Source organism: Capricornis sumatraensis, chromosome 20 (assembly GCF_032405125.1).
Source record: "Capricornis sumatraensis isolate serow.1 chromosome 20, serow.2, whole genome shotgun sequence".
NCBI lineage: Eukaryota > Metazoa > Chordata > Mammalia > Artiodactyla > Bovidae > Capricornis > Capricornis sumatraensis.
The window spans coordinates 65012036-65038575 of NC_091088.1; the positions used below are offsets into that span (position 1 = coordinate 65012036).

At 41.7% G+C, this 26540-nt stretch overlaps 1 protein-coding gene across 1 annotated transcript; it reads right to left on the minus strand.

Moving 5' to 3' along the window:
- Nucleotides 1–818: 818 nt before the first annotated feature.
- Nucleotides 819–5951, minus strand: LOC138095914 (zinc finger protein 665-like). Its single transcript, XM_068991873.1, is given in 5 exon segments — nucleotides 819–2398; nucleotides 2567–2883; nucleotides 3052–4093; nucleotides 4806–4901; nucleotides 5903–5951. Coding segments are annotated over 5 exon segments (2634 nt in total). The 5' UTR covers nucleotides 5937–5951; the 3' UTR covers nucleotides 819–1253.
- Nucleotides 5952–26540: the final 20589 nt, after the last annotated feature.

The window sequence follows — 26540 nt, forward strand, 5'->3', positions numbered from 1 at the left end:
TCCCTTCAACCTTAAATCGGTAGGTTGACACTTCATTACACACCAACTTCATCGCAAGAAACCATCCAGTTTTATTAACATGTCATATCACACAGTCAGAATAAAACCTTTTCCAACCCACTGTGTAACTGAATAAAATACAGATTACAAGCATAAACAATGATATTCATTTCTCTGATACAATGAACTGTGATTCCTATGGTTACAAAATGGAGGTTAATTGTTTATGAAACAAGACATACACTAATTACATGACTTTTCTGTGACTGATTTCCATACATTTCTAGGGGATCAGAGATGTCTTTATTTGAAACATGTTAAGTAATATTCATGACTTCTGTTGATATTATAAAGATACATCAAGATTTCAGTGAACTCTCATTGTATTTTACTTAAAAAGCAAGTGACATAACTATTGAAAATGTACATCTTACTTTAATATGTGGAATTACCCCCTGAACACCTACCTCATAGTGACCCATAGGGATGTTGGACATGAATGACTAACACCTCCATTTAGATGTACATGTTACACTACTGGGTCCTTAATCTTCTAATGGAGAATAAAAAAAAGATTTCTCCCTAGGATTGAAGGCCTTGTCTCATCTTTTGAGATAGCAAATATCAAAAACATAACCTTGGATACATACTAGAAATGAAGCATAGCAGCATGGAGTAATGTGAGAGTTGAATCACATTTATTTTGGTTTTCAAATAATCACAACTCATGTCAATATAAACAAAGATATATTGCTAATAATTGTACATTTCTAAATACCAACCTTCATCTTGTGATCCATACTAACATATCAGTTTTCTATGTGTTTTAACTATGGATTACTATCTACAATACTTCTCCTGAAGAGGAACTTCAAAAAGCAGGATTGATGAAATGCTTTCTATTGTCCGGGCTTCCCTGATAGCTCAATTGGTAAAGAATCTGCCTCCCACTCCAGTATTCCAGCCTGGAGAACTCCATGGACACAGTCCATGGGGTTGCAAAGAGTTGGACACGACTGAGTGACTTTCAGTTTTTCTAGTGTGCAATTTCTGGTATTTATTTAGATTTAATTTTTATTAAATACTTTTCTACATTTTATGTCATTCCTTATCTTTCTAAAATAGTCTTGTATTTTCTGAAGTGTATGTTTAGGACAAACCTCTTCCATCACTTATTAGTAGGGTTTCTCTCCAGTACGTGCTCTCTGGTGTATAATAAGGTGAGAGCTCTATTAAAGCCTTTCCCACATTCCTTACATTTGTAAGGTTTTTCCTCCAGTATGAATTCTCTGATGTTGAGTAAGATGTGAGTGCTTGATGAAGGCTTTTCCACATTCTTTACATTTGTAAGGTTTCTCTCCAGTAGGAATTCGCTGGTGTTGAATAAGACCTGAGTGGTGACTGAAGGCTTTTCTGCATTCTTTACATTTATAAGGCTTCTCTCCCGTATGGATTACTTGATGTTTAAAAAGACATAAGTGCTGTCTAAATGCCTTGCCACAATCCTTACATTTATAAGGCTTCTCTCCAGTATGAATTCGCTGGTGTTGAGTAAGATGTGAGTTCTGACTAAAGGATTTCCCACATTCTGTACATTCATAAGGTTTCTCTCAAGTATGAATTCTCTGATGGTAAGTAAGACCTGACCACTGGTTAAATTCTTTGCCACAATCCTTACATTTATAAGGCTTCTCTCGAGTATGAGTTCGCTGGTGTCTAATAAGACTTGAGGGGTGACTGAAGGATTTTCCACATTCTTTACATTTATAAGGCTTCTCTCCAGTATGAACTGTCTGATGGTAAGTAAGACCTGAGCACAGGTTAAATTCTTTGCCACAATCCTTACATTTATAAGGCTTCTCTCCAGTATGAATTCTCTGATGGTAAGTAAGACCTGACCACTGGTTAAATTCTTTGCCACAGTCCTTACATTTATAAGGCTTTTCTCCAGTATGAATTCGCTGGTGTCGAACAAGACTTGAGGGGTGACTGAAAGCTTTTCCGCATTCTTTACATTCATAAGGCTTCTCTCCAGTATGAATTCTCTGATGGTAAATAAGACCTGAGTGCTTGCAGAAGTCTTTGCCACAATCCTTACATTTATAAGGCCTCTCCCCAGTATGAATTCGCTGGTGTTCAGTAAGAGCTGAGTTGAGACTAAAGGATTTCCCACATTCTGTACATTTATAAGGTTTCTCTCCAGTATGAATTCTCTGATGGTAAGTAAGACGTGAGCTGTGGTTAAATTCTTTGCCACAATACTTACATTTATAAGACCTCTCTCCAGTATGAATTCTCTGATGGCGAGTAAGACGTGAGTGCTTGCTAAAGTCTTTGCCACAATCCTTACATTTATAAGGCTTCTCTCCAGTATGAATTCTCTGATGGCGATTAAGACCTGAACACTGGTGAAATTCTTTGCCACAATCCTTACATTTACAAGGCTTCTCTCCAGTATGAATTCGCTGGTGTTGAATAAGACTAGAGGGGTGACTGAAGGCTTTTCCACAATCTTTACATTTACAAGGCTTCTCTCCAGTATGAATCCTCTGATGGTAAGAAAGACCTGAGTGATTGCAAAAGTCTTTGCCACAATCCTTACATTTATAAGGCCTCTCCCCAGTATGAATTCGCTGGTGTTGAGTAACAGCTGAGTTGTGACTAAAGGATTTCCCACATTCTGTACATTTATAAGGCTTCTCTCCAGTATGAATTCGCTGGTGGATAGTAACAGCTGAGTTGCGACTGAAGGCTTTTCCGCATTCTTCACATTTATAAGGCTTCTCTCCAGTATGAATCCTCTGGTGTTCAGTAAGACGTGGCTTCTGATTAAAGGTTTTGCCACACTTTGTACATTTATAATGCTTCTCCCCAGTGTGAATTCGCTGATATCGACTAAGGTTTGAGTAAGACATAAATGCTTTTTCACATTCTTTACATTCATAAGGTTTCTTGCCAGTGTGGATTTGCTGATCTTGACTAAGCTCTGAATTCTGATTAGAGGTGTTGCCACAGTCTGTACATTTGAAAGGTTTCCATTCTGAATGAATTTTCCTGTGTCTACTTAGACTGGATGAGTTAGTAAAGGCTTTCTCACATTTCTTACACTTGTAACTTTTCTGCTGATTCTGAATACTCTGCTGTTGAGTGAGATTTGAAGACTGATTAGAAACATCACCATATTCACAACTGTAAGTCTTCTCTCCAGTATGTGTACTCTCACTTAGTGGAAGACCTGATGTTTGATAAAAGATATTCCTCCATGTGCTATTTTTAGAATCTTTGTCTGAAGATTGAGGTCCCTGATGTTTCATAGGGTTAGAGTCTTGTTCAGTTTTACACCCATTTTCATTGCATGAATGGCTTCTCACTCCATCGTAAATATTCTTGTAATTATTGGGGGTAGAGCTCTTACTTAAGGCCTGACTCGTGTTATTACACGTGAGGAGTTGTTCCATATTAGTCGTATCATGATGTGTATTGAACAATGATGGTGGGATTAACTCTCTTCCATTATTATCAACATTACACATTTTGGAACAGAGAGACACTGTCTGTTGGTTGAAGAATAATGACCCCTTGCTCACAGATCCCTCAAACTGATAATATTGTAAGTTTTCCCCATTATTTTTAAATTTCTGGTTTTCAGACGTGCTTAAATGTATGTGTAATCGAAGCCTGTGTTCAGAGTGGTTTGCATGAGTATTTGCAGTAGAGACTGGATGACTTTCCAGATTTTCAACATTTCCCTTCAAAGAACGTGTATGTTTCAAAAAATGATTTAAGCCTTTGCTTGAAGAGATACGCTGCTCTGCAGATGTTGATAACTGAAATGGGTGTTTTCTGCAGTTTGACTCACATTGCTCATTTCTTTGGGCAGTAGTGTCTGCATTGTGTGAAACTGTCTCGGTTTCTTTCTGTCCATATAAACATCTTCTGGGTCTTTCACATACCCCCGTATATTCCTGGTCTTTCATTAAATGTTCGTTTCCAAGGTGAGCTCTTTCATGTATTCCTAGGTTTGCTTTTTGGATTAAATTTTCTAATCTTGGATTCTTTGACATCAAACCATGGGTGTTGTGAGAAGACACAGCTGAAAGATATCAAATGAAAGTTTTATTATCTACTATTCTTATCTACTGGGGCTGGTGTGAGCTCAGCTGGGACAGAAGGGAAAACTCATTCTCTGTGGGAAGAGAACATGGCAACAGTCTGTGGCAGCAGGACAGAGTGAGACCTGAACACAGGGTGCTGGTCCCAGCCCTCCCCACAAGAAATTACTTGAATTTAAAATTGATCAGATCATATTTGAAGTTCCCAGTGTTTTAGAAATTACGTCAGAAAACAAACAAACAAACAACAAAAAAAAACCCACCTCTGTCCCCAATATTCCTAGAACTTTGGCAGTATGTCTACAATTCTGCTCACACACTGCCATCTAGAGGTAGAAACTTTAATAGGAGCGTCTTAGAGTTTTTCAGAAATGTGCAGTTTTCCTACGCTCCCCACCCCCACCCAAGAAATGGAATAGTAATCCATTCAAACAGGTTGTCACAGGCCAAGATAAGGATTTCAGTTCTCACTGTGATTGAGAAAAGTAATCACTGGAGATGAATTCAGGAATGTTTTAAAGGGACAGAAGGGGGCAGGTGATATCCACCTATGATAGCAACGGAAAGAAACCCAGACTTCTCTAAAATAATTTCCACTGAAGCAGATCTTCCCAAACCACATGACAAAGGATGAATTCCTCACTAATCCTTGGACGTGTCGTTGACTCATCGGCTCCATCCATTCACACCTACCTGTGTATATGGCTGGCATCGCCAGTCTCCTTACATCCCAGGGAGTCTTCATTTGCTCCAGAAAGGTGACCAGGTCTGGCTTAGAGACCACAAGACCTGCTATCAGGAAAAGGAATATTTGTTTTGCTAGAGAATCATCAGTTTCCAATCTAATATATATTCAAGCCAGAAGAGAAGGCACATGTGCTAAGTCGCTCCAGTCATGTCTGACTCTTTGCCACCCTACGGACTGTAGCCCGCCAGGCTCTTCTGTCCATGGGAGTCTCCAGGCAAAAATACTGAGTGGGTTGCCATGTCCTCCTCCAGGAGTTCTTCCCAACCCAGGGATCGAACTCACTTCTACGTCTCCTGCATTAGCAGGCAGGTTCTTTACAACTAGTGCCACCTGGGAAGCCCAGAGAAGGCATGGTAGAATGTTAATACAGCCTAGAAAAAAAGTATTGGGGGACATAATTTCCTACACTGTATGAACATTCCCTAGTGGATCAGCTGGTAAAGAAGCCACCTGCACTGTGGGAGACCTGTGTTTCATGCCTGGGTTGGGAAGATCCTCTGGAGAAGGGAACAGCTACCCACTCCAGTATTCTGCCCTGGAGAATTCCATGGACTATTCCATAGGGTCACAAAGAGTCAGACATGACTGTAATCTTGCTCATTACATTATTAACATTCTAGAGAAGGCATGGTTGAATGTCAATATAGCCTAGAAAATTATATCCCCAAATACTTTATTGAAGCACTTTTATAACTAACAAATACATAAAGAAAAGATCTTGAGATTCTAGTCAAGTACTACTAAGGCCAAAGTAAGTAAGTAGGAGAAATCTGATTTATAAAGGAGAGTGGCACTCTTTTATACCACAGAACCTACAGAATTACCACTAACCTAGAAGGAGGCAGATTCCATCAAGGAAAAGTCAGAATCATAATGAATCCTCATGAAGTCTTCTTTCTCAACTCATAAATATCCATTTTCCCATAGAAAGCAGGGATCTGAAACTATTATAAGGAGCAGAAGATTCTAGGAGACATTCTAGAAATACAGGAATCAAAACCCAGTGGGTAGAGAAGGGATTCTGGGAGGCAGTTATTCTCACCCAAGGAGGCCAGGTTCCTGTAGTTCTCTAACATCACGTCCCTGTACAATTCTCGCTGACCAAGGTCCAGGCATTCCCACTCTTCTTGAGTGAAGTCTAGGGCCACATCCTGAAATGTCAGCCATCCCTGAAATACAAAGTACAGTTTCCATGTGGCCATGGGAAGACTTCCTAATGTGACCCAAGAGGAAACCAGCAAAAGAAATGGTTTTGATTTCGGAGAATGTCTGGTGTTACACAAGAATATAATTTTTACACAGTAGTATTTTCTACCATATTTTTAACCCCAAGAAAAGAGGATGAGATATGATCCATCAACCACTACAGCAATTATTCTGATTTGGAAGATAAATTATATAATCAGATCAACATTGGCATATTTATTTTTGAGTGTTGTACTCAGTTGACAGAGGATGAACTGTCTATCAAAAGAATCAGGAAATATTTTTTCAAAGCACTTCCTGATCCAAATGTTCTGGAGTGGGCTCAATTTGCCACATTTTTCAAGGCTTCTTTGAACTAGTAATGTTGAAAATTCTGCTCCATGAGTGACAATGTGTGAACAGCAATGAAGTAGAATAGTAAAGAAAGAATTCACATTTAACTTTGAACTTTAAGTGCTTTACAGATTTTACAGGTCTGATAGCATAGTAACCTCGGCAACAAGATTCATTTTAACGATCTGGTATATACTACTTTCTGACAGTTTTCAGAGACTTGAATGTATAACAGAAATAATTTAAAATCAATAATGTTGCTGTAGCATCTTTTGGCAAATATTTTAACAAACATTCTTTAAATGACAGCTTAAGGGACGGGGGAGCCTCTTGGGTTGCCACCTATGGGGCTGCACAGAGTCGGACACGACTGGAGCAACTTAGCAGCAGCAACTTTTACTTTAGTTTGTGACTCTAGACTTTAAGAAAACACAGACAAATGCACAGAGCTAACGCTAATGCAAGTTTATAGAAATTTCTCTATTTGTAATAATACTGAAAACAAGAAAAGTGTTAGTCACTCAGTTGTGTCCTACTCTTTGCAACCCCAGGGACTGTAGCCTGCCAGGCTCCTTTGTCCATGGGATTCTCAAGGCACGCATACTGGAGTGGCAAGCTATTCCATGCTTCAGGGAATCTTCAAAAAAGAAAAAGAAAAAATCAATCAAATGATGTTAACATGTTCATGCATACTGACATACACTAAAATGGGACTGTATACTTACTAAGAGAAAAATTGTCATGTCAATAAAATCAGGAAAGTTTTTAACTGATTGAAAATGTACATAAATATTTGAGGATGATATTGTTAGGTAGGTAGAATAGGGAAAAGGAGTCCAAAATGGCGGTGGCTAAAAGTCAAGGAAGGTCCGAGGACCAGAGTGAAGACTTCAGGTAGAACAAACAGCACTCCTAGCTAAACCCAATCTGCACAGGAAAAAAAAACATATAAAAGGAGGAGCCAAAGCGCTTTCTCTCTCTCTCCCACTTGCCTGCACTCTTTCTCTCTTTCTCCCTCCCCCACACGCTTCTCCAGTCTCTTCTCTTTGGGTTGGCATGCCAACACGCTTCGAGGATGGATTCTCCTGCTATCTTCTAAATAAAATACAGCTGTAACACTGATTTGCCTAAGGGCTATAACACAGTTTGTCCAAGACCCGAGAGCTGTGATGTGCTGAGGGCTTTAATGTCCCTCGCTACAAATTCTTGTTGCGACGAGACAAAGAACCGAGAAACATACATTCAGTGACAATATTATTTTAATTTTTTTAAATCGACGAGGGTGCAGACATACACAATGATTAAAATAATAGACAGCTCTGGTTCTGAATTTTTTAATTTCTTGAAAAATCTACCACTTGCATGGAAATATATTTTAAAATTTAACACAGTTGAACATAGATTAGCAGTAATATGATTCTTGTAAACATTTTGGAAAATACAGAAATGTGATGAGACTCTATCTGTGATGTGGCATGGAGTGTACCGGAAATGATCAGACCTGGGCTTGAGTGATGAAAATCCCCACTCCCAAATCCCAGCATCTCTACTAAACACACAGAAGTGTTGTCAACTACAAATCGGCACTTGCCAAGAGCATCGCCAATGACTGAACAAGACCTTTTATAACTAACACCCAAAAGGGATTTCCTCTTAATTATAGGGGACTGGAATGCAAAAGTAGGAAGTCAAGAAACACCTGGAGTAACAGGCAAATTGGCCTGTTATCAGGAAAAGGAATATTGGAAAGCAGAATGAAGCAGGGCAAAGACTAATAGAGTTTTGCCAAGAAAATGCACAGGTCATAGCAAACATCCTCTTCCAACAACACAAGAGAAGACTCTACACGTGGACATCACTAGATGGTCAACACCGAAATCAGATTGATTATATTCTTTGCAGCCAAAAATGGAGAAGCTCTATACAGTCAACAAAAACAAGACCAGGAGCTGACTGTGGCTCAGATCATGAACTCCTTATTAACAAAATCAGATTTAAATTGAAGAAAAGTAGGGAAAACGACTAGACCATTCAGGTATGACCTAAATCAAATCCCTTATGATTTTACAGTGGAAGTGACAAATACATTTAAGGGCCTAGATCTGATAGACAGAGTGCCTGATGAACTATGGAATGAGGTTCGTGACACTGTACAGGAGACAGGGATCATGACCATCCCCATGGAAAAGAAATGCAAAAAAGCAAAATTGCTGTCTGGGGAGGCCTTACAAATAGCTGTGAAAAGAAGAGAGGCGAAAAGCAAAGCAGAAAAGGAAAGATATAAGCATCTGAATGCAGAGTTCCAAAGAATAGCAAGAAGAGTTAGAAACCCTTCCTCAGGGATCAAGGCAAAGAAATAGAGGAAAACAACAGAATGGGAAAGACTAGAGATCTCTTCAAGAAAATGAGAGATACCAAGGGAACATTTCATGCAAAGATGGGCTCGATAAAGGACAGAAATGGTCTGGACCTAACAGAAGCAGAAGATATTAAGACGACGTGGCAAGAATACACGGAAGAACTGTACAAAAAAGATCTTCACGACCCAGATAATCATGATGGTGTGATCACACATCTAGAGCCAGACATCCTGGAATGTGAAGTCAAGTGGGCCTTAGAAAGCATCACTACGAACAAAGCTAGTGGATGTGATGGAATTCCCATTGAGCTGTTTCAAATCCTGAAAGATGATGCTGTGAAAGTGCTGCACTCAATATGCCAGCAAATTTGGAAAACTCAGCAGCGGCCACAGGACTGGAAAAGGTCAGTTTTCATTCCAATCCCAAAGAAAGGCAATGCCAAAGAATGTTAAACTATCAGCAATACACGAACCGTGAAATTCCTGATATTCAAGCTGATTTTGGAAAAAGCAGAGGAACCAGAGATCAAATTGCCAACATCTGCTGGATCATGGAAAAGGCAATAGAGTTCCAAAAAGACATCTATTTCTGCTTTATTGACTATGCCAAAGCCTTTGACTGTGTGGATCACAATAAACTGTGGAAAATTCTTCAAGAGATGGGAATACCAGACCACCTGACCTGCCTCTTGAGAAATCTGTATGCAGGTCAGGAAGCAACAGTTAGAACTGGACATGGAACAACAGACTGGTTCCGAATAGGAAAAGGAGTATGTCAAGGCTGTATATTGTCATGCTGCTTATTTAACTTCTATGCAGAGTACCTCATGTGAAACGGTGGACTGGAAGAAACACAAGCTGGAATCCAGATTGCCAGGAGAAATATCAATAACCTCAGATATGCAGATGACACCACCCTTATGGCAGAAAGTGAAGAGGAACTAAAAAGCCTCTTGATGAAAGTGAAAGAGGAGAGTGAAAATGTTGGCTTAAAGCTCAACATTCAGAAAACGAAGATCATGGCATCCAGTCCCATCACTTCATGGGAAATAGATGGGGAAACAGTGGAAACAGTGTCAGATTTTATTTTTGGAGGCTCCAAAATCACTGCAGATGGTGACTGCAGACATGAAATTAAAAGACGCTTACTCCTTGGAAGAAAAGTTATGACCAACCTAGAGAGCATATTGAAAAGCAGAGACATTACTTTGCCGACTAAATCCGTCTAGTCAAGGCTATGCTTTTTCCAACAGTAATGTTTGGATGTGAGAGTTGGACTGTGAAGAAGGCTGAGCGCCAAAGAATTGATGTGTTTGAACTGTGGTGTTGGAGAAGACTCTTGAGAGTCCCTTGGACTGCAAGGAGCTCCAACCAGTCCATTCTGAAGGAGATCAGCCCTGGGATTTCTTTGGAAGGAATGATGCTAAAGCTGAAACTCCAGTACTTTGGCCACCTCATGAGAAGAGTTAACTCGTTGGAAAAGACTCTGATGCTGGGAGCCTGGAGGCAGAAGGAGAAGGGGACGACCGAGGATGAGATGGCTGGATGGCATCACTGAGAAGATGCACGTGAGTCTAAGTGAACACCCAGAGTGGTGATGGACAGGGAGGCCTGGCGTGCTGCGATTCATGGGGTCGCAAAGACTGGGACACGACTGAACGACTGAACTGAATTTAACAACAAGGGCGTTTGCCATCTGCCTCTGGGAAGAATGAACCTTATGGTGCTGCAACTGACTTCAGTCCCCTCGACGGAGTTCACGGTGGATTGAGGCACTCTGCTCCAGGGAATCTGGTGTAACAGGTCTTTAGAGAGTCAAGTATTTTCAGGAACTGCTTTCATGATCCCAATCCTAGCATCTCTTCATATCTAGAAAAGCACTAAACCACTAAATGATGACTTCAGTTCCTCAGGACTGGCAGAAAACCTTCTGTAAAGCAAGTGCTTGATTGCACTGAACTCCCCCTTCACCAAAGTCACATACTGACCTTCCCCCACTGGCTCTTTGGAGCAGTTCCTCAGAGTTCTCTGAGATGCTGTCTCCTGGGCTGCTATCCTCATTTTGCCCCAAATAAAACTTAATTCACATCTCTCAAACTGTGCATCTGTTTTAGCTGACAGTGTTCATTTTTCAAAGCAAAGAATAACTAAGAAAATATGGCATCTCCTCGTTACCTGTGATAGGGATATCCATTACTTTTTCTGTCCAAGATTCTTGTTGCAGACCAAAAAAAAAAAAAGAACTTCATAGCGTGAAAATCTCACAGAAGCACCTGAACCACAGAGGTCACCGGGTAAAAGTATATGAAAAAATGCATTATCACTGCCAGGCATTTCGGCAATATTAAGAAAACCATGATCTCAATCTATCATGAAAAATGTCAGTTTTCTGCAAATTCCATCTCCTATATACCTCCCATGATCTGTAGCTTAATAGTCCATTTAATTAGTATATTTTTCTTATCGGTATAGAGGATTGTCTCTGCTACTTTAACTTCTGAAAAATTCTGGAATGCTAAGTTCATTCTATTAACAAGGGCATTTTCTTACTCCTGTTCTAGAGAGCTGAATTACATCCACATGTAAATTCATCACGGCATTTCCTCGACTTTCCTAAGATCCTAACACTGAACCACATCCCAAAGGGAATCTCAGATACCAGTGCCTCCCCATATTGATCTCTCACAAAGGGAATGTATTCAACATTGAAAGTCACTATTTCATATTGAGAATTCATCATGCTCTATAGAAAGCCAGGATACACACAATGGAGAAAAGGCTCTGGAATATGAGGGAGACAAAACCTGAAGAGCTGGTTTTCACTATTTAAAAAAAAAAAAAAGAAAGGAAAAAATAAGAAGGTGATAACAAGCACTCCAGGCAGAAAACTTAGAAGCAGAGAACTAAAGGTTTGCAGATTCTCCACACAGGCATTTCAGGAGAAGTAGACACAGCCCCAGACCCGTGAGAGGACAATTACCTGAGAAGCTGCCATTTCCTCCTTGTCTTCCTCCTGCTCTGCGTCTTCTGTGGGGATATGACGTCTCAAACTCACATCTGCATGTTGAGAAAATACCTTCAAAGGCATCCATACAGCCGTTTAACCTGCAACTGCTGCAGTGAAAAAGAAGAAAACGTTTTCTTGTTTCTCTCACCCTTTTCTGAGCTCTTTGTTGACTTTCTGTGTTCCTCATCTGTAGTGGATAATCAAGACTAACCTGATATGCTAATCACATCCTGGTGCTCCACTCTATTTGCGGATGTTCCTTTTTGCATTAGAGAGCAGGCTGCAGAACAATTCACCAGAGACAATGGGCCCTACTTCTGGGCTACCTGACCCAGCCTATGAGGGTTTTGAAAAAATGCAAGAGGAAACCTCACATTTGGCACATCTGAGACCTCAGGAAGGAAGGATTTAGGGCGGGAACGTCTAAAAGCAAAGGTCAACCTGATTCCCTGGGGAGGGGCTCTTTCTAGGATGGGTGTGGTGGTCCTTGGCCTGTGCCTGTGAGGGGAGTGTTTGGTGGGAATCAGCTGGGGGTCTTGGGTTCCTACCAGGCTTTACTTGCAGAATTCTTCCCAAAGATCTCCTTAGTTTTTTCACCCCCCTCTGCAGCCTGGGGACACAGGTTTTCACAAAATGATTTACATTTTGACCACCTCTCTGCAGGTGTGGCACCTCCAACTTCAGAGACCAGGAGCCTGGAGGTGTTTCCATCACAGCTTTCTTTGAAAATAAACCAGAGGCAGCAGGAGGCCTGGCGAGCTGCAGTCCATGGGGTCACGAAGAGTAGGACAGGACTGAGCAGCTGAACTGAACTGACCTGAGCAGGACACGCTAGATTAACAAGTGTGTGTGGGCAGAGTCAAATGCCTTTGAAAATGATGTCCTAAATGCTATCTGATGACCAACCAAGGAAATAATGATCGGTGTTGTCGTAAGTTACATTACACACAAATTAAAACGTGAGAACGTTGTTCTACTTCCTGCATGTGTTTTTCTAGGTTTTATGAATCAACTGCTACAGTTTGTTGTCTGCGCCATTTAGAGAGCTCTATTTTCTCACATCTTTATAGTATAATGACTAAGGAAAAATTAAAGATAGAAGCATGTCCAACTTTCTAATATTATATATTCTAAAAAATATTCAGTATGCATGCACCAGTACCAACTTTGTAGAAGATTTAGTTTCACAGCAGAATTGAGAATAAAGTATCCACGTTTCCCATATACCTCTTGTTCCCACACGTGGACAATCTCCCTCCTTACCTTTCCCCCCCAGAGTGAGCATTTGTTACCACTGATGAATCTACAAGGACAGTAAATAGACAAACTCTTTAGTTTACCCTTAAGTTTTTCTTTTAGGGATATACACTCCATACCTCTGGATAAATGTATAATAACATGTGTCCATCACAACAGTTTAACACAAATTATTTCACGGTCTTGAAAGTCCTCTAGATTTAGGATATTTAGAGTCCCTCCTTTGAAACCCACGGCAACCACAGACCGTTTTAATCATGTCTATATTTCCTATTAGATTCCCAGGTGACTGAGTGGGAAGAAATCTACCTGCCGATGCAGGAGATCCATGTGATGCGGGTTCGATCCTTGGGTCAGGAAGATTCCCTGGAGGAAGAAATGGAAACCCACTCCAGTATCCTTTCCTGGGAAATCTATGGACAGAGGAGCCTGGCTGGCTACAGCCCCTGGGCTCACAAAGACTCAGACACCACTGAGCACATATGAACATTTACCTACACCAAAGTGTCATATTGTGAAATTCCTACTTTCTGTAGCATTTTTGAATGGGCTTCTTTCACTCCGTAAAATGCATGGAATGATTGTCCACGTATTTTATGCCTTGAAAGCTTAACGTCCAAAAGCTTAAGAACTACCTCTGCGCCTGTATTCCTGCTCAGTAAATAAGTTCATCAACACCATTTTTTTAGATGCACATATATCTGTTAAGACAATATTCCTGGAGAAGGAATTGGCAATCCAAAGACAATATTTGCACAAATATATAAAACAGATGCGTGGCCATGGCAGGAGAAGAACAGGGGGACAAACTGAAGAGCCTCACTGACACACATACACCACCATGGCTGAAATGCTGGGGAAGACTCTTGCGAGGCCCTTGGAGTGCACGGAGATCCAGCCAGCCCATCCTAAGGGAGATCAGTCCTGGGTGTTCATTGGAAGGACTGATGCTCAAGCTGAAACTCCAGTACTTTGGCCACCTCATGCAAAAAGCTGACTCACTTGAAAAGCCCCTGATGCTGGGAATGACTGAAGTGGGGAGAAGGGGACAACAGAGGATGAGATCGTTGGATGGCATCACCAACTCAATGGACATGAGTTTGAGTAAACTCTGCGAGTTGGTGATGGACAGGAGGCCTGGCTTGCACAGGGAGGCCTGGGGTGCTGCAGTCCATGGGGTCGCAAAGACTTGGACATGACTGAGCAAGTGAACTGAACTGAACTGATAGTTAAAACAGATAGCTAGTGGGAAGCTGCTGGATAGCACAGGGAACTCAGCTTGGTGCTCTGTGCTGACCAGAGGGGTGAAATGGAGATCATGGGAGGGAGGTTCAAGAGGGAGCAGATTCATGTATACTTATGGCTGATTGATGATGTCGTACAGCAGAAACTAACACAACATTTGAAAGCAATTATATTCCAATAAAAAATATCTATGCATCTCAAAAGGAAAAAAAGCTAAACAGACAGGTCACCCAGTGGTGGAGAATCCATCTGACAGTGCAGGGGACATGGGCTTGATCCCTGGTCCAGGAATACTCCACATGCTTTGGGGCAACTAAGCCTGTGCGCCACAACTGCTGAGGCTGGATGGGGCAACTTGCTCTTTTAGATGAGCAAGAGGCAAATGAAAGATGCTCACCAGCGCTAAATAATAAGAAATGCAAAACAAACCTACAATGATGCATCACCTCATGCCAGTCAGAATAACAATTAGCAAAGAGCCCACTAATGATATCATAAACACTGAAGAGGCTTGGAGATCAAGGAACCTCCTATAGGGCTGGACGGAATGTAAACTGGGGCAGTCACGGGGGGGGTGGACAGTGTGGAAGTTCCTTAAAAAATGTAACCTCCTGACATTTAAGGAAATGAATACCAGGAAAAATAGACAAAACAGATTAATTGACAAACTGACAAGTTTTGCAGTTTTTAGTCAATCATCTGCAATTCTAAAATGACCAGTTTTGATCTAGCATTTCTAAATTCTCTAAGTTAAAAGTGTACGAATACACATACACTCAAATATTCCTTCTTGGTTTTCTCACTGCTAATGTATATACCATCAGATATTTATACATTGTATTCAATGTGTGTTATATAAATTATATGATGTATGTATCTTCAGAGATTTATATATTGAATTCAAAGTATGCCAAGGCCATGAGAAAACAGTTCCTTTAAGCCTAGACAAGAAACTTGTGCTAAGAATTATACAGGGTAAGATTTTATAAATCTTAGTTCAGAACTTTGCCATCATGGCTTTTAATTACGCTTTTTGTGACTTTGTTAAATTGACATTTGTTTAAATGAGCCCCTGAAAAGTTTTAGCTAACAGAAGAACAAAGGACAATTGAAGCAGGTGAGTTTATGACTCTAGGTCCTGAGAGAATTCACAGGAAGCCTTGAGGGCCCCTGAGGAAGGTCAAGGCTAGAACCAGGCAGAGAAAGCTCCAGTACTTGGGGTTCAGTCCTTTCTAAGGGGCCCTGGGTGAAGTGCTGTGGGCTCCCCAGGCTGTGTGTGGATCGGTCCATTCAAATCAGAGGAGTAGGATTCTGGTGAGCTCTGAGGGTGTCACTGAAGGGGGGCCTGTGAAGTAGACCCTGGGGTTTGGCAAGACTGCTGGTCTCCAGGAAGGGGGTCATCTAGTGGAGGTGCTCACAGGACTGGCTGGTGTGAGTTCAAGGACCTGCAGGCTGCCTGCTGCCTGGAGAGACGCTGAGGCAGCAACAGCACGGAGCAGTCAGGGAAGCTCTCAACAGTACTCTGTATGATCCTTCTTATTCGAACCATCACAATGTCCGAGTAGTTTCAAAATGGGAGAGGAGATACAACATAGAAATTGTGGGAAACATATGAATTATGAGAGTTTAATACCAGTAAGGAACTAATTTCTACAGATGCCATCCCCCTGTGCTACAAATAGTTTCTTATAACGTTATCTTTCCTGCAATCTTAAATAGGTGGGAGAGGTTAATGCTGGTGGTGCGTTTACCCTTCCTTCATTCCACATCAACTGTAACACTAAAAAACCATTCACTTTTATTAATGAACATACATTAATTTTACACAGATGGAATAAAACTTTTTACAACTGTTGTTTGATCCTTGATTAAAATACAGATTACAAGCTTCTAAATACTTTCCTGTGTCTCTGATGAAATGATCTGTGAATATGATTTACGTGGTTTACAAAACGGAGGCTAATGTAGTAAACATGGATGGACATTAATTATATTAATATAACTCTTCCAGATAGTTTTCTACACTTACATCAGGTAGAAGAGAAGGTGTCCTTATTTCAAGCCTGCCAGGTAATATGCATGATTTCTCAATGTTGATGTTATAAAAAGACCTTCTATTTTCATGAACAATCCTTGTTTTATGCTTAAAAAGCAATTGACATAATTATTGAAAACTTAGAGCAAACTTCCATCTTACTTTGAATTATTCCCTGAACACTTACATCATGGTGACAACACAGATGTGTGACTTCAGTGACAAATACCTCCAGTTAGAAGTTTAGTGTGCATATAATATTACAATGTTCTTAATCTTATAAACTGCAGAATAAATATAAATGATTCCCACCTAATATAGAAGGGCTTCTCTTACAACTGAGGTAACCACCATCAAAAACAGACGTTCATATATATAGTAGAAACAAATCACAGCATAGTAACTTGAGAGTTGAATGACATTCGTTTGGGTTCCTTGATGATCTCAAATAACATTAATATAAACAAGGATACATGACTAATAATTATACCTCTGCAAATACCCATCCATTCATCTTGTGATCCATATGAACATATCAATTTAGTACATGTTTTAGATATGGAATACTTGCTACAGTGTTTCTGTTTTGAGTAATTCAACAAAAGTGGTACTAATGAAATGCTTTCTAGTATGAATTCTCTGGCATTGATTTACTTTTGATGTTTGATTAAACACTTGTCTACATTTTTGTATTTCATTCATGCATCTTTCCAAAGTAAACACTCATTTTTTCAAAATTGTATATTTAGGATCTATCTTTTTTATCACTGATTCATTTCTAGGGTTTCTCTGCAGTATGTATTCTCTGATGGGGTGTGAGGTGATGGCTGTAATGAAATCCTTTGCCACATTCCTTACATGTCTAACATTTCTCTGCAGTATGAATTCTCTGATGTTGAGAAAGACCTGAACTCTGGGGAAAGGCTTTGCCACAGTCTGTACATTTATCAAGTCTCTCCCCAGTATGGATTCATTGATGTCGAGTAAGATGTGAACAATGGATAAAGGCTTTGCCACATTTGTTACATTTGTATGGTTTCTCCCCAGTATGAGTTCACTGAGGTACAGGAAGGCTCAGGTGCCAGTTAAAGGCTTTGCCACATTCTGTACATTTACAAGGTCTCTCCCCAGTGTGGATTCGCTGATGTTCAGTTAAAGTTGAACTCTGCTAAAAAGCCTTGCCACATGCTGTACATTTATATTTTGGCCATCTGATGTGAAAAGCTGACTCATCTGAAAAGACCCTGATGTTGGGAAAGATTGAAGGCAGGAGAAGGGGATGACAGAGGATGAGAATGGTTGGATGGCATGACCGACTCAAAGGACATGAGTTTGGGTAAACCGCAGGAGTTGGTGATGGACAGGAAGACCTGGCATGCTGTGGTTCATGGGGTCGCAAAGAGTTGGACACGACTGAGCGACTGAACTGAACTGATCCATGTCAATAAAATCAAGATCATTTTTAATGAGTTAAAATATATACATCTACTTGTGAATGATATTCTTTGTATATTTTAAAAATACTAGGGTGTAAACATATACAACAGTATAAGATAAATTAGATCTCTTGGTCCTGAAACTTTAATTTCTTGACAAACTGTATAAGATAAATTAGAGCTCTTGGTTCTGAATCTTTAATTTCTTGACCAACTGTATCATTTTGTTGAGCTGTATCTTAGAAATTCAACACAGGTGAAAACAGATTAGCACCAATATGATTATTGCAAATATTTTGGAAAAAAAAAAAGTGAATAAGAAGACTATGCGTGATATGAGCGTGGAGTGTACTGGAAACATCAGACCTGGGCTTGAGTGATGAAAATGCCTACTCCCCAAAACCCAGTGTCTATCATCAACACAGTGAGCGTTCATTTTCCATGAGAAACCAAAAAGACGCAGAATTTCTCCATTAACTGTGAGGGTTTTCACACGTTCCCCACTCCATTTTTCCACAGTCTTGTTTAAAGACAGAGGGAAAAAATGAACTTCATAGCCTGATAATCTCAGAGAAATCACCAGAGCCAGTGGACAGCATCTGTCATGGTGTAAATGAATCACACGGAAGATGCACTATCAGAGCCTGGGCATTTAGGAAAAAATAAGTAAATTATAACTTGAACCTAACAAGAAGATATCAGTTTTATGCAAAATTCATATTATATATACTTCCTCTGTTTTGTATCCTAACAGTGTGTTTACCTAGTAAGCCTTAACATCACAGAGGACAGTGTCTCCTAGTTTTCTTTTTATTTCTGTGCATTTTTTGAAAAAATTCTGGATCACTGGCTTGATTCAATATACAAGGGCATTTTCTAACTCCTAAAGAGCTGAATTGTATCCATGTGTGAACTCATCATGGCATTTCCCCTACTTCCCAAAGATCCCAACACTGAACCACGTCCCAGTGGGAATCTCGGATACCAGTACCTCTCCGTGTTGATCTCTCACAAAGGGAGTATGTTCACCAGCTCAAAGTCACTCATTCAGGTTGGGAATTCGTCATGTTCTATAGAAAGCCAGGATACAGACAATGGAGAACAGGATCTGGGACACAAGGGAGAGGTGGTCTAAAGAGCCGGTCTTCACTATGATAAGAAGAAAAGGGAATAAATAAGAAGTGGATAACAAACACCCCAGGCAGAAACATTAGAAGCAGAGAGCTAAAGGTTTGCGGATTCTCAGTCTAGGCATTTCAGGAGGAAAACCAGACACAGCCCCAGGCCTGGAACAGAACATGTACCTGAGAAGCTGCCATTTCCTCCCCTTCTTCCTCCTGCTCTGTCTTCTCTGGGGATGTCATGTAGCAAACACACCTCTGCATCTTGAGAAAATACCTTCAAAGGCATCCACAGAGCTCTTTAACCTGCAACTACTTCACCTACAGACAGAAGGACTTGAAAATCTGAAAAGACCCACCTCTCCTGTCCTGTCTCAGGAGAGATTCAGGAACATTCACCTCCTACCTGGAGACCAGCCTGTGAACTTATTTCTTGATTGTTCTCTCCTCAGAGAGAGATCCTAACCCTCTGCTCACACAGTTGAGGTGAGCTGACTGACTTCCCTGGTCCAAATCCAGCTAGACCAACCCTGCAGCCTCTCCTCAGACTGAAGCTGGTCCTCAGCTCTCACAGATGGACTAGGAGCCACGTCCTTAACCCGGGCCTCCCCTTAGAGTCCCCTGGAGCACTTCCTACACACCACACTGATGCCCCCACAGGACCAAGAGAGAACTCTGTGGGGAAGGCACCAGGGAGGTCCTTTCCTAACATTGGTCATGTGACCCTGATGGGAAACAGATGGAAATCACTTGGCCAATGGTTCAGATTCTTTCTGAAACATTTCAGTGAATATGAACCCCTCGAGGTCAGGTCCCCACTCTAAAAAGTTATGAATCTGCAGGTCTGAGGTGGGGCCATTAAATACGTCTTTAGCAAGTTCTCTGTTCTGATGCTTCTTCCCCAAGACCCACACTCAGGAGCCCTGAGCTTGAGCCTTCTCACTCAGCACAGCTGAGACATTTCAGGAGGGGAGGGTTTAGGGTGGTAATTTCTGAGCGAGGTCAGGCTAGAACCAGGCAGAGAAAGCTCCAGTTCTTGGGGTTCAGGCCTTTCTAAGGGACCATGGGTGAAGTGCTGTGGGCTCCGCAGGCTGAGCATGGATGGGTCCATTCAAACCAGAGGAGCAGGAATCTGGTGAGCTCTGAGGGTGTCATTGAAGGGGGGGCCTGTGCAGTAGACCCTGGGCTTCAGCAAGATTGCTGGTCTCAAGGAAGGGGGTCATCTAGTGGAGGTGCTCACAGGACTGGCTGCTGTGAGTTCAAGGACCTGCAGGCTGCCTGCTCTCCAGACAGACGCTGAGGCAGCAACAGCATGGAGCAGTCAGGGGAGCTCTCAACAGTACTCTGTATGATCCTTCTTATTAGAACCATCACAATGTCCCTGCAGTTACGAGAGGGTAACAGGCAGAAAGGCCAGGGGTCTCCAAATAGAGGAAATAGCCTGCAAGTGTCAGACATTTTTATCTCTCTTAAGCAGCAGGAGGAAACAAAGTAGTGATATTTTTTCCTTCCCTATACAAATTTAAAAGGTTTCTCTTAAAATTCTGTGTTGCCATGACACCTGGTTTCACCTGAAGTTAAGCAATGCCTTTTTCTTATGGAAATGTTTATCTTCAGCTATGCTAATGTACTATGCATTTACCCCAAACTGTCTTCAAGTCGGTTCCGCCTTTTGGCTCAGAACCTACTTGATAAACCAGTATGTTATACTGATACTGTTCCTCTAATCTATGTAAATAACACTATTTGTATGGTGCTCTGCCCTTCTTCAGGATTCAAGTTAATCCTTTTATGGCCCAAGATGAACCATTTGGAGCCAAGATTATCCCAAAATACATCCTATGGGTGAGGGGCCTGGTGCCATTCTAAGTTTTGAGACATTCCTTTCTTTCATTAACAGACTGCTGATAACTATATAAAATCCAGCTGAAGACTAGCAGGGGGGTAACTCTTTCTGCCCCCTTTTGATGCCTATGTCAGAAGCTTTCTCTATCTCCTTTATACTTTAATAAAACTTTATTACACAAAAGCTCTGAGCGATCAAGCCTCATCTTTGGCCCTGGATTGAATTCTTCTCCTGCGGGGGCCAAGAATCCCGGCGTCCTAATTCAACAACAACCTTTCATCTTGGGGCCTCGTCCAGGATCCTTCAGGACAAGGTAAGGATGCTTGGAGCTCTAGTTCTTTGTTCTCTTAGCGAACACGTTTTCTGCTGCGCTTTACTAACTCTACGGTGTGCTTGTGTGAATGAATGACATGCCCTGCGCGAAGCAAGTGAGGAGCCCTGCTCTGTGGTTCCACAGTGATCTCATACGGCTGATGGCAGAAACCTGTCAGGGGTTTCTACCGACCTGCCAAAGCCAAGAGGCACCCAATGTCTCCTTTGGGAACCGACCAGAAATGGGCAAACTGTGTGGACCGAACTCTCCTTTCTCGGTCAAACCTTTCGGTCTCTTTGACCATTTCATAACTCCTTGGGAATTAGAAGTACTAACCTAATCTATTGGATCATACACTTTCAAGGGACTTGTGATCTATACTGTTACTGTGTACTGTGGCAAAGTTCGATTGGTAGTCAAGAAAGCGCCTAGCCTTGCTAGGAATCCAGAAGTTCAGAAACTAGATGGGGCTTTAGCCCCAAAAACATCTCGGAGGTTAAAGGTCACTCAGATTGGGACTGAGTGGGTTTTTTTCCTTTGGTAACACTGGCTCTTAGTGGACTAGAGGAGGCTCTTATACTGGTGTGGTGATGCTTGAAAAGAATATCCCAGATTTATGTTCGTATCGGTCTTATTTTGGTCAGGAATATACTCAGGGTCGTGCACAGGCACTCAGGTGATGAATGTTTCCCCCAGCAGTCTTAGCTTGGGAGGCATTCCAGAAGGTTACTCTGACTGCACCCCGGGTGGCATCAGAGGCAAGCAAGGTTAAAGGTGAAGAGCTGGACGTTAGGTAGAGATGCTATCAGGTCTAACCCTGGTACATCCCCACTCCATCTCGGTGGTAGAACCGAGAGGGTCGAGGACAGTGCCTGCGTCGGTAAGGGACAGACTAAGTCCGACCAGGAAGGAAAAGCTTTTGGTGTAAAGTCTGTCTACACCCCCATCTAGAGCAGGGAGGGATGCATCCGGTAGAAAAATGGCGCTGTTCCCTTTTTTTCTCTCTTACAGATGGGAGCTAACAATTCCAGCCTCACTCCTTTGAACTGTGTCCTGGAAAACTGGGATAGATTCGATCCCCAGGGGTTAAAGAAGACACACCTGGTCTTCCTATGCAATACTGCATGGCCATGGTATCCATCCGAGGATGGCGAACGGTGGCTGGTTGGAGGGTCTCTTAAGTATAATACTGTTTTATAATTAGACCGGTTCTGTAAGGAACAAGGGAAGTGGGTAGAAGTAGCATACGTGTTGCCCTTTTTCTCTCTGCGAAATATGCCAGACTTATGTCCTAAGGGTATAGATTCGGGAGTGAAACCTTCAGCTCCCTCCTGTCCTCCTACTTCGCAGAACAGCCAGAGAGACTGAGGAACAGCCACACAAGCTGTTGCCTCTTCATGAAACACCCACTGGGAGAAATAATCAATCTATGAGAGTTAATAAGTCTTTTTCTTATCAAGAGACACAAAGAATCAAGGAGGACCTGGGAGACTATTTAGAGGACCCAGAAAAATACATTAGAGCTTTTAAAGGTGTTACTCTGCTTTATGACCTTACTTGGAAGGATGTGATGTGTATCTTGGGACAAACGCTGACTCCCGACTCAACGACTCGAGTTTTGGGAAAAGCGGTTGCTTATGGAGTTGAATGGCTTGGTAATAAATCAGTAGGTAAGAGAGAGGACAAGATAGAGGCCCTCCCTACTGCGAATCAGGCGGTCCCAACTATAGAGCCAGACTGGGACTACAACTCACCTAAAGGTGAAGGACCTAAGCTACTCCATTTTGTTAACAGAAAAACTCCATTTTGTAAGGATCCAGGAAAAGAGCCTTTGAAAATCCAAGAGCCTTTGGAAATCCCCTGACCTGACCTCACCCCACCACCCTCGAGCCAATCAGACCCCAGACCAAAATCTCCTGACTTAGCAGTCTACCTAGGTAATGGGAACCAATCAGAACCTGGGGCCAGCCCGGGAAAATAAGAACCAATCAGAAACCAACACCTAACCCTTCCACAGAAGGTAACCAATTAGATGTCTCCCAACCCAGAAACTCCCGTTTTTCAAATTTCTTGCGCAAGAATACCCTATATAAGCAATGTAACCCAGAACTCGGGGCTCCTCCCTATAGCCGCTACATCGGTATCGGGTGGGAGCCCCAGCTCGAGGTTGGTAATAAAAACTCTCTTGCTTTTGCATCGGATATCGGCTCCCTGGTAGTCATTGGGAGATTTCGTGACTTGGGCATAACAAAGGAAGATGGGATGAGTCATTTTGTCAGATGTATTCTTGAAGGACTCAAGCAGGCGCATTCTAAGCCTTTAAACTATAGCAAATTGGCAGACATAGAACAGGAGGAGAAGGAAGCTCCTAGACAGACTAAGAGAAGCTCTTTGCAGATTCACTGAGATTGATCCCAAAAGTAAAGAAGGGAAAGTGATCTTAAAAGATAGATTTATCACTCAGTCAGCTCCAGATATCCGCCATAAGCTACAAAAACGGGTGTATGGACCAAATCAGTCTTTAGATACTCTGTTACAACTGGCTCAGATGGTCTATTACGAAAGGGAATATGAGGAAAAGAAAGAAAGGCAAAGACAGACAAAGGAAAAGGCGGAAGCCTTCGCAATGGCTATGAAAAACACTCTTAAGCAGCCAGAGAAAAATGCCCAGAGGAACCCAGGTGAAAAGGGATAGGCTTGCTATTATTCTGGAAAGGAGGGGCACCTCAAGTGGGATTGCCCTCAGGCATCTAACCACCCCCAGCTCCATGTCTGGTCTCCAAAGGACCACACTGGAAGAGAGACTGCCCTCAGAGGTGTAGGTCTCCGGGGTCGGACTCTCAAGACAATCAGGACTGAAGGTGCCCGGGGGTCCTCACACAAGCTCCCATCCTAATTACACCTGAGGAACCCTGGGTATTAATAATTGTGGGGAGCCAATCCGTTGATTTCCTTTTAGATACTGGGGCAACTTACTCTGTGCTTACTGAAGCCCCTGGCCCACTTCCTTCCCGATCTGCTTCCGTAATGGGACTGTCTGGACGAGCCTAAAGGTATTATTTCAGTTATTCTTTATCTTACAACTGAGATTCTGTGCTATTTTCACACGAGTTTCTGATCGTGCCAGAATCTCCCTCACTCCTTTTGCGGAGGGATATACTGAGCAAGGTCCATGCCTCTGTTTTTATGAATATGGAGCCCTCCCTTTCTCTTCCTCTAGTTGAACAAAACGTAAATCCTAGAGTATGGACTGATGGAAAATCTGTGGGTCGAGCACAAAATGCTATTCCTGCAGTTGTCAAGCTCAAAGAGTGACACTTATTTCCACATAAGAGGCAGTATCCACTGAAACCTGAGGTTAAGGAAGGGTTAAAACCCATCATTGAAAATTTAAAGGAACAGGGACTATTAATTCCCTGTAACAGTCCTTGCAACACTCCTATTTTGGGTATAAAGAAATCAAATGGTAAATGGAGACTAGTTCAAGATTTACCTACAATAATTGAGGCTGTAGTTCCTTTACACCCCATGGTGCCTAATCCTTATACTCTATTGTCTGAAATTCCTGAATGACCCAAATATTTCTCAGTAATTGATTTAAAAGATGCCTTCTATTCAATGCCTTTGGTAGAGGAAAGTCAATTTTTATTTGCCTTTGAAGACCCTACCAGCCAGCTTCTCAGTTAACCTGAACAGTTTTGCCCCAGGGATTTCGTGACAGTCCTCACTTATTTGGACAAAGTTTGTCACGGGATCTACTTAATAGCTCTAAAGCGGTGGTGTTACAATATGTAGATGACATTTTGCTCTGTGCTGAGACAGAGAAAGCTTGTTCCTGAGCCTCAGAAGATTTCTTTAACTTTCTGGCAGGCTGTGGTTACAAGGCATCAAGAGAAAAGGCTCAGCTTTGTCAACAATCAGTTAGATATCTGGGCCTAATCATATCAGAAGGGACTAGAGCCATAGGCCCTGAGAGAATTAAGCCTATACTAAATCATCCCCTACCTATGACTTTAAGACAATTGAGAGGATTTTTGGGAATCACAGGCTACTGTCATATTTGGATTCCGGGTTATGGGGAACTTGCCCGGCCATTATATAAACTTATAGCTGAAACTCAACAGGCCCAAACTGACAAACTGGTTTGGTCACCAGAAACTCAAAAGGCTTTTAAGGTTCTTCAAACTGCTCTCCTGCAAGCTCCAGCTCTGAGCTTGCCCACAGGGTCAGAATTTAATTTATCACCGAAAGGAAAGGTATAGCCTTGGGAGTTTTGACACAACCCCGAGGGCCTCACCAGCAACCTATTGCTTTTCTAAGCAGAGAATTAGATGTAATTTCACGTGGGTGGCCCCACTGCCTAAGAGTGGGGCAACGGCTTTATTAGCATCTGAAGCTTTAAAAATAATTAATGGACGAAACCTTGCTATACGGACTTCTCATGATGTGAGTGGAATCTTAAATTCTAAGGTGAATATTTGGATGACAGACAGTAGGTTTCTTAAATATCAGTCATTGTTAGAAGGACCAGTAACTAAGCTTAAAGTCTGTGGAAATTTAAATCCTCCCACTTTCCTTCCTGAGAAGGAAAGTGAAATACCTGATCATGATTGTTCTCAATTCCTAACTTTAAACTATGCAGCTCGGGAATATCTAATGGATACCCCATAAGACAATCCTGACATGGAAATATTTACAGATGGCAGTTCTTTTGTTCAGGATGGAAAGCGTAAAGCAGGTAATGCCCTGGTGACTGCTGAACAGGTTTTGGAAGCAAAATCTCTCCCCCAGGGAGAGCTTGTGGCTCTGACCCGAGCTCTAGAGTTAAGCAAAGGGCAGCGGGTAAATATCTACACGGATTCTAAATCTGCTTATTTGACTTTACATGCTCATGCTGCAATATGGAAAGAAAGACAGTTTAAAACAGCAACAGGAGAACCTATTAAGCATTTCAGAGGGATCCAGAGACCTTTAAATGGTATATATTGTCCTAAAGAAGTAGCTGTTATGCATTGCAAAGGGCACAGCAGGGATGGGAGTAAAGTAGCCGAAGGTAATCAGCTGGCTGACTGTCAAGCCAGAAAAGCGGCACTTTAGGAAACTCCTTCACTGCAGACGCCTTTGATCTGGACAGGTCCTGTCGAACAGGAAAAACCACAATATACGAGGAAGAATTAGAAAGATATGAAAAAAGAGGAGCACAGATTACTGATAAAGGATGGTTACAGTCTGAGGATGGACGATTAATAATTCCTGAAAATGTTCAATGGAAAATTCTTAAGGGTTTACATCAGAGTTTTCATTTGGGTGCAGAGAGTACTTACCAAATGGCTTCTCATTTGTTTGAAGGTAAAAATGTAATGAAAACTTTAAAGAACATTATCAAAAGGTGTGAGGTTTGTCAGAAAAATAACCCAAAGACTGAAAAGCTAGCAAAATCTGGATTACAAAGAAGTGGGAAGTATCCTGGAGAGCACTGGGAAGTTGATTTTACTCATATGCCAAAAGCTAATGGATATTCT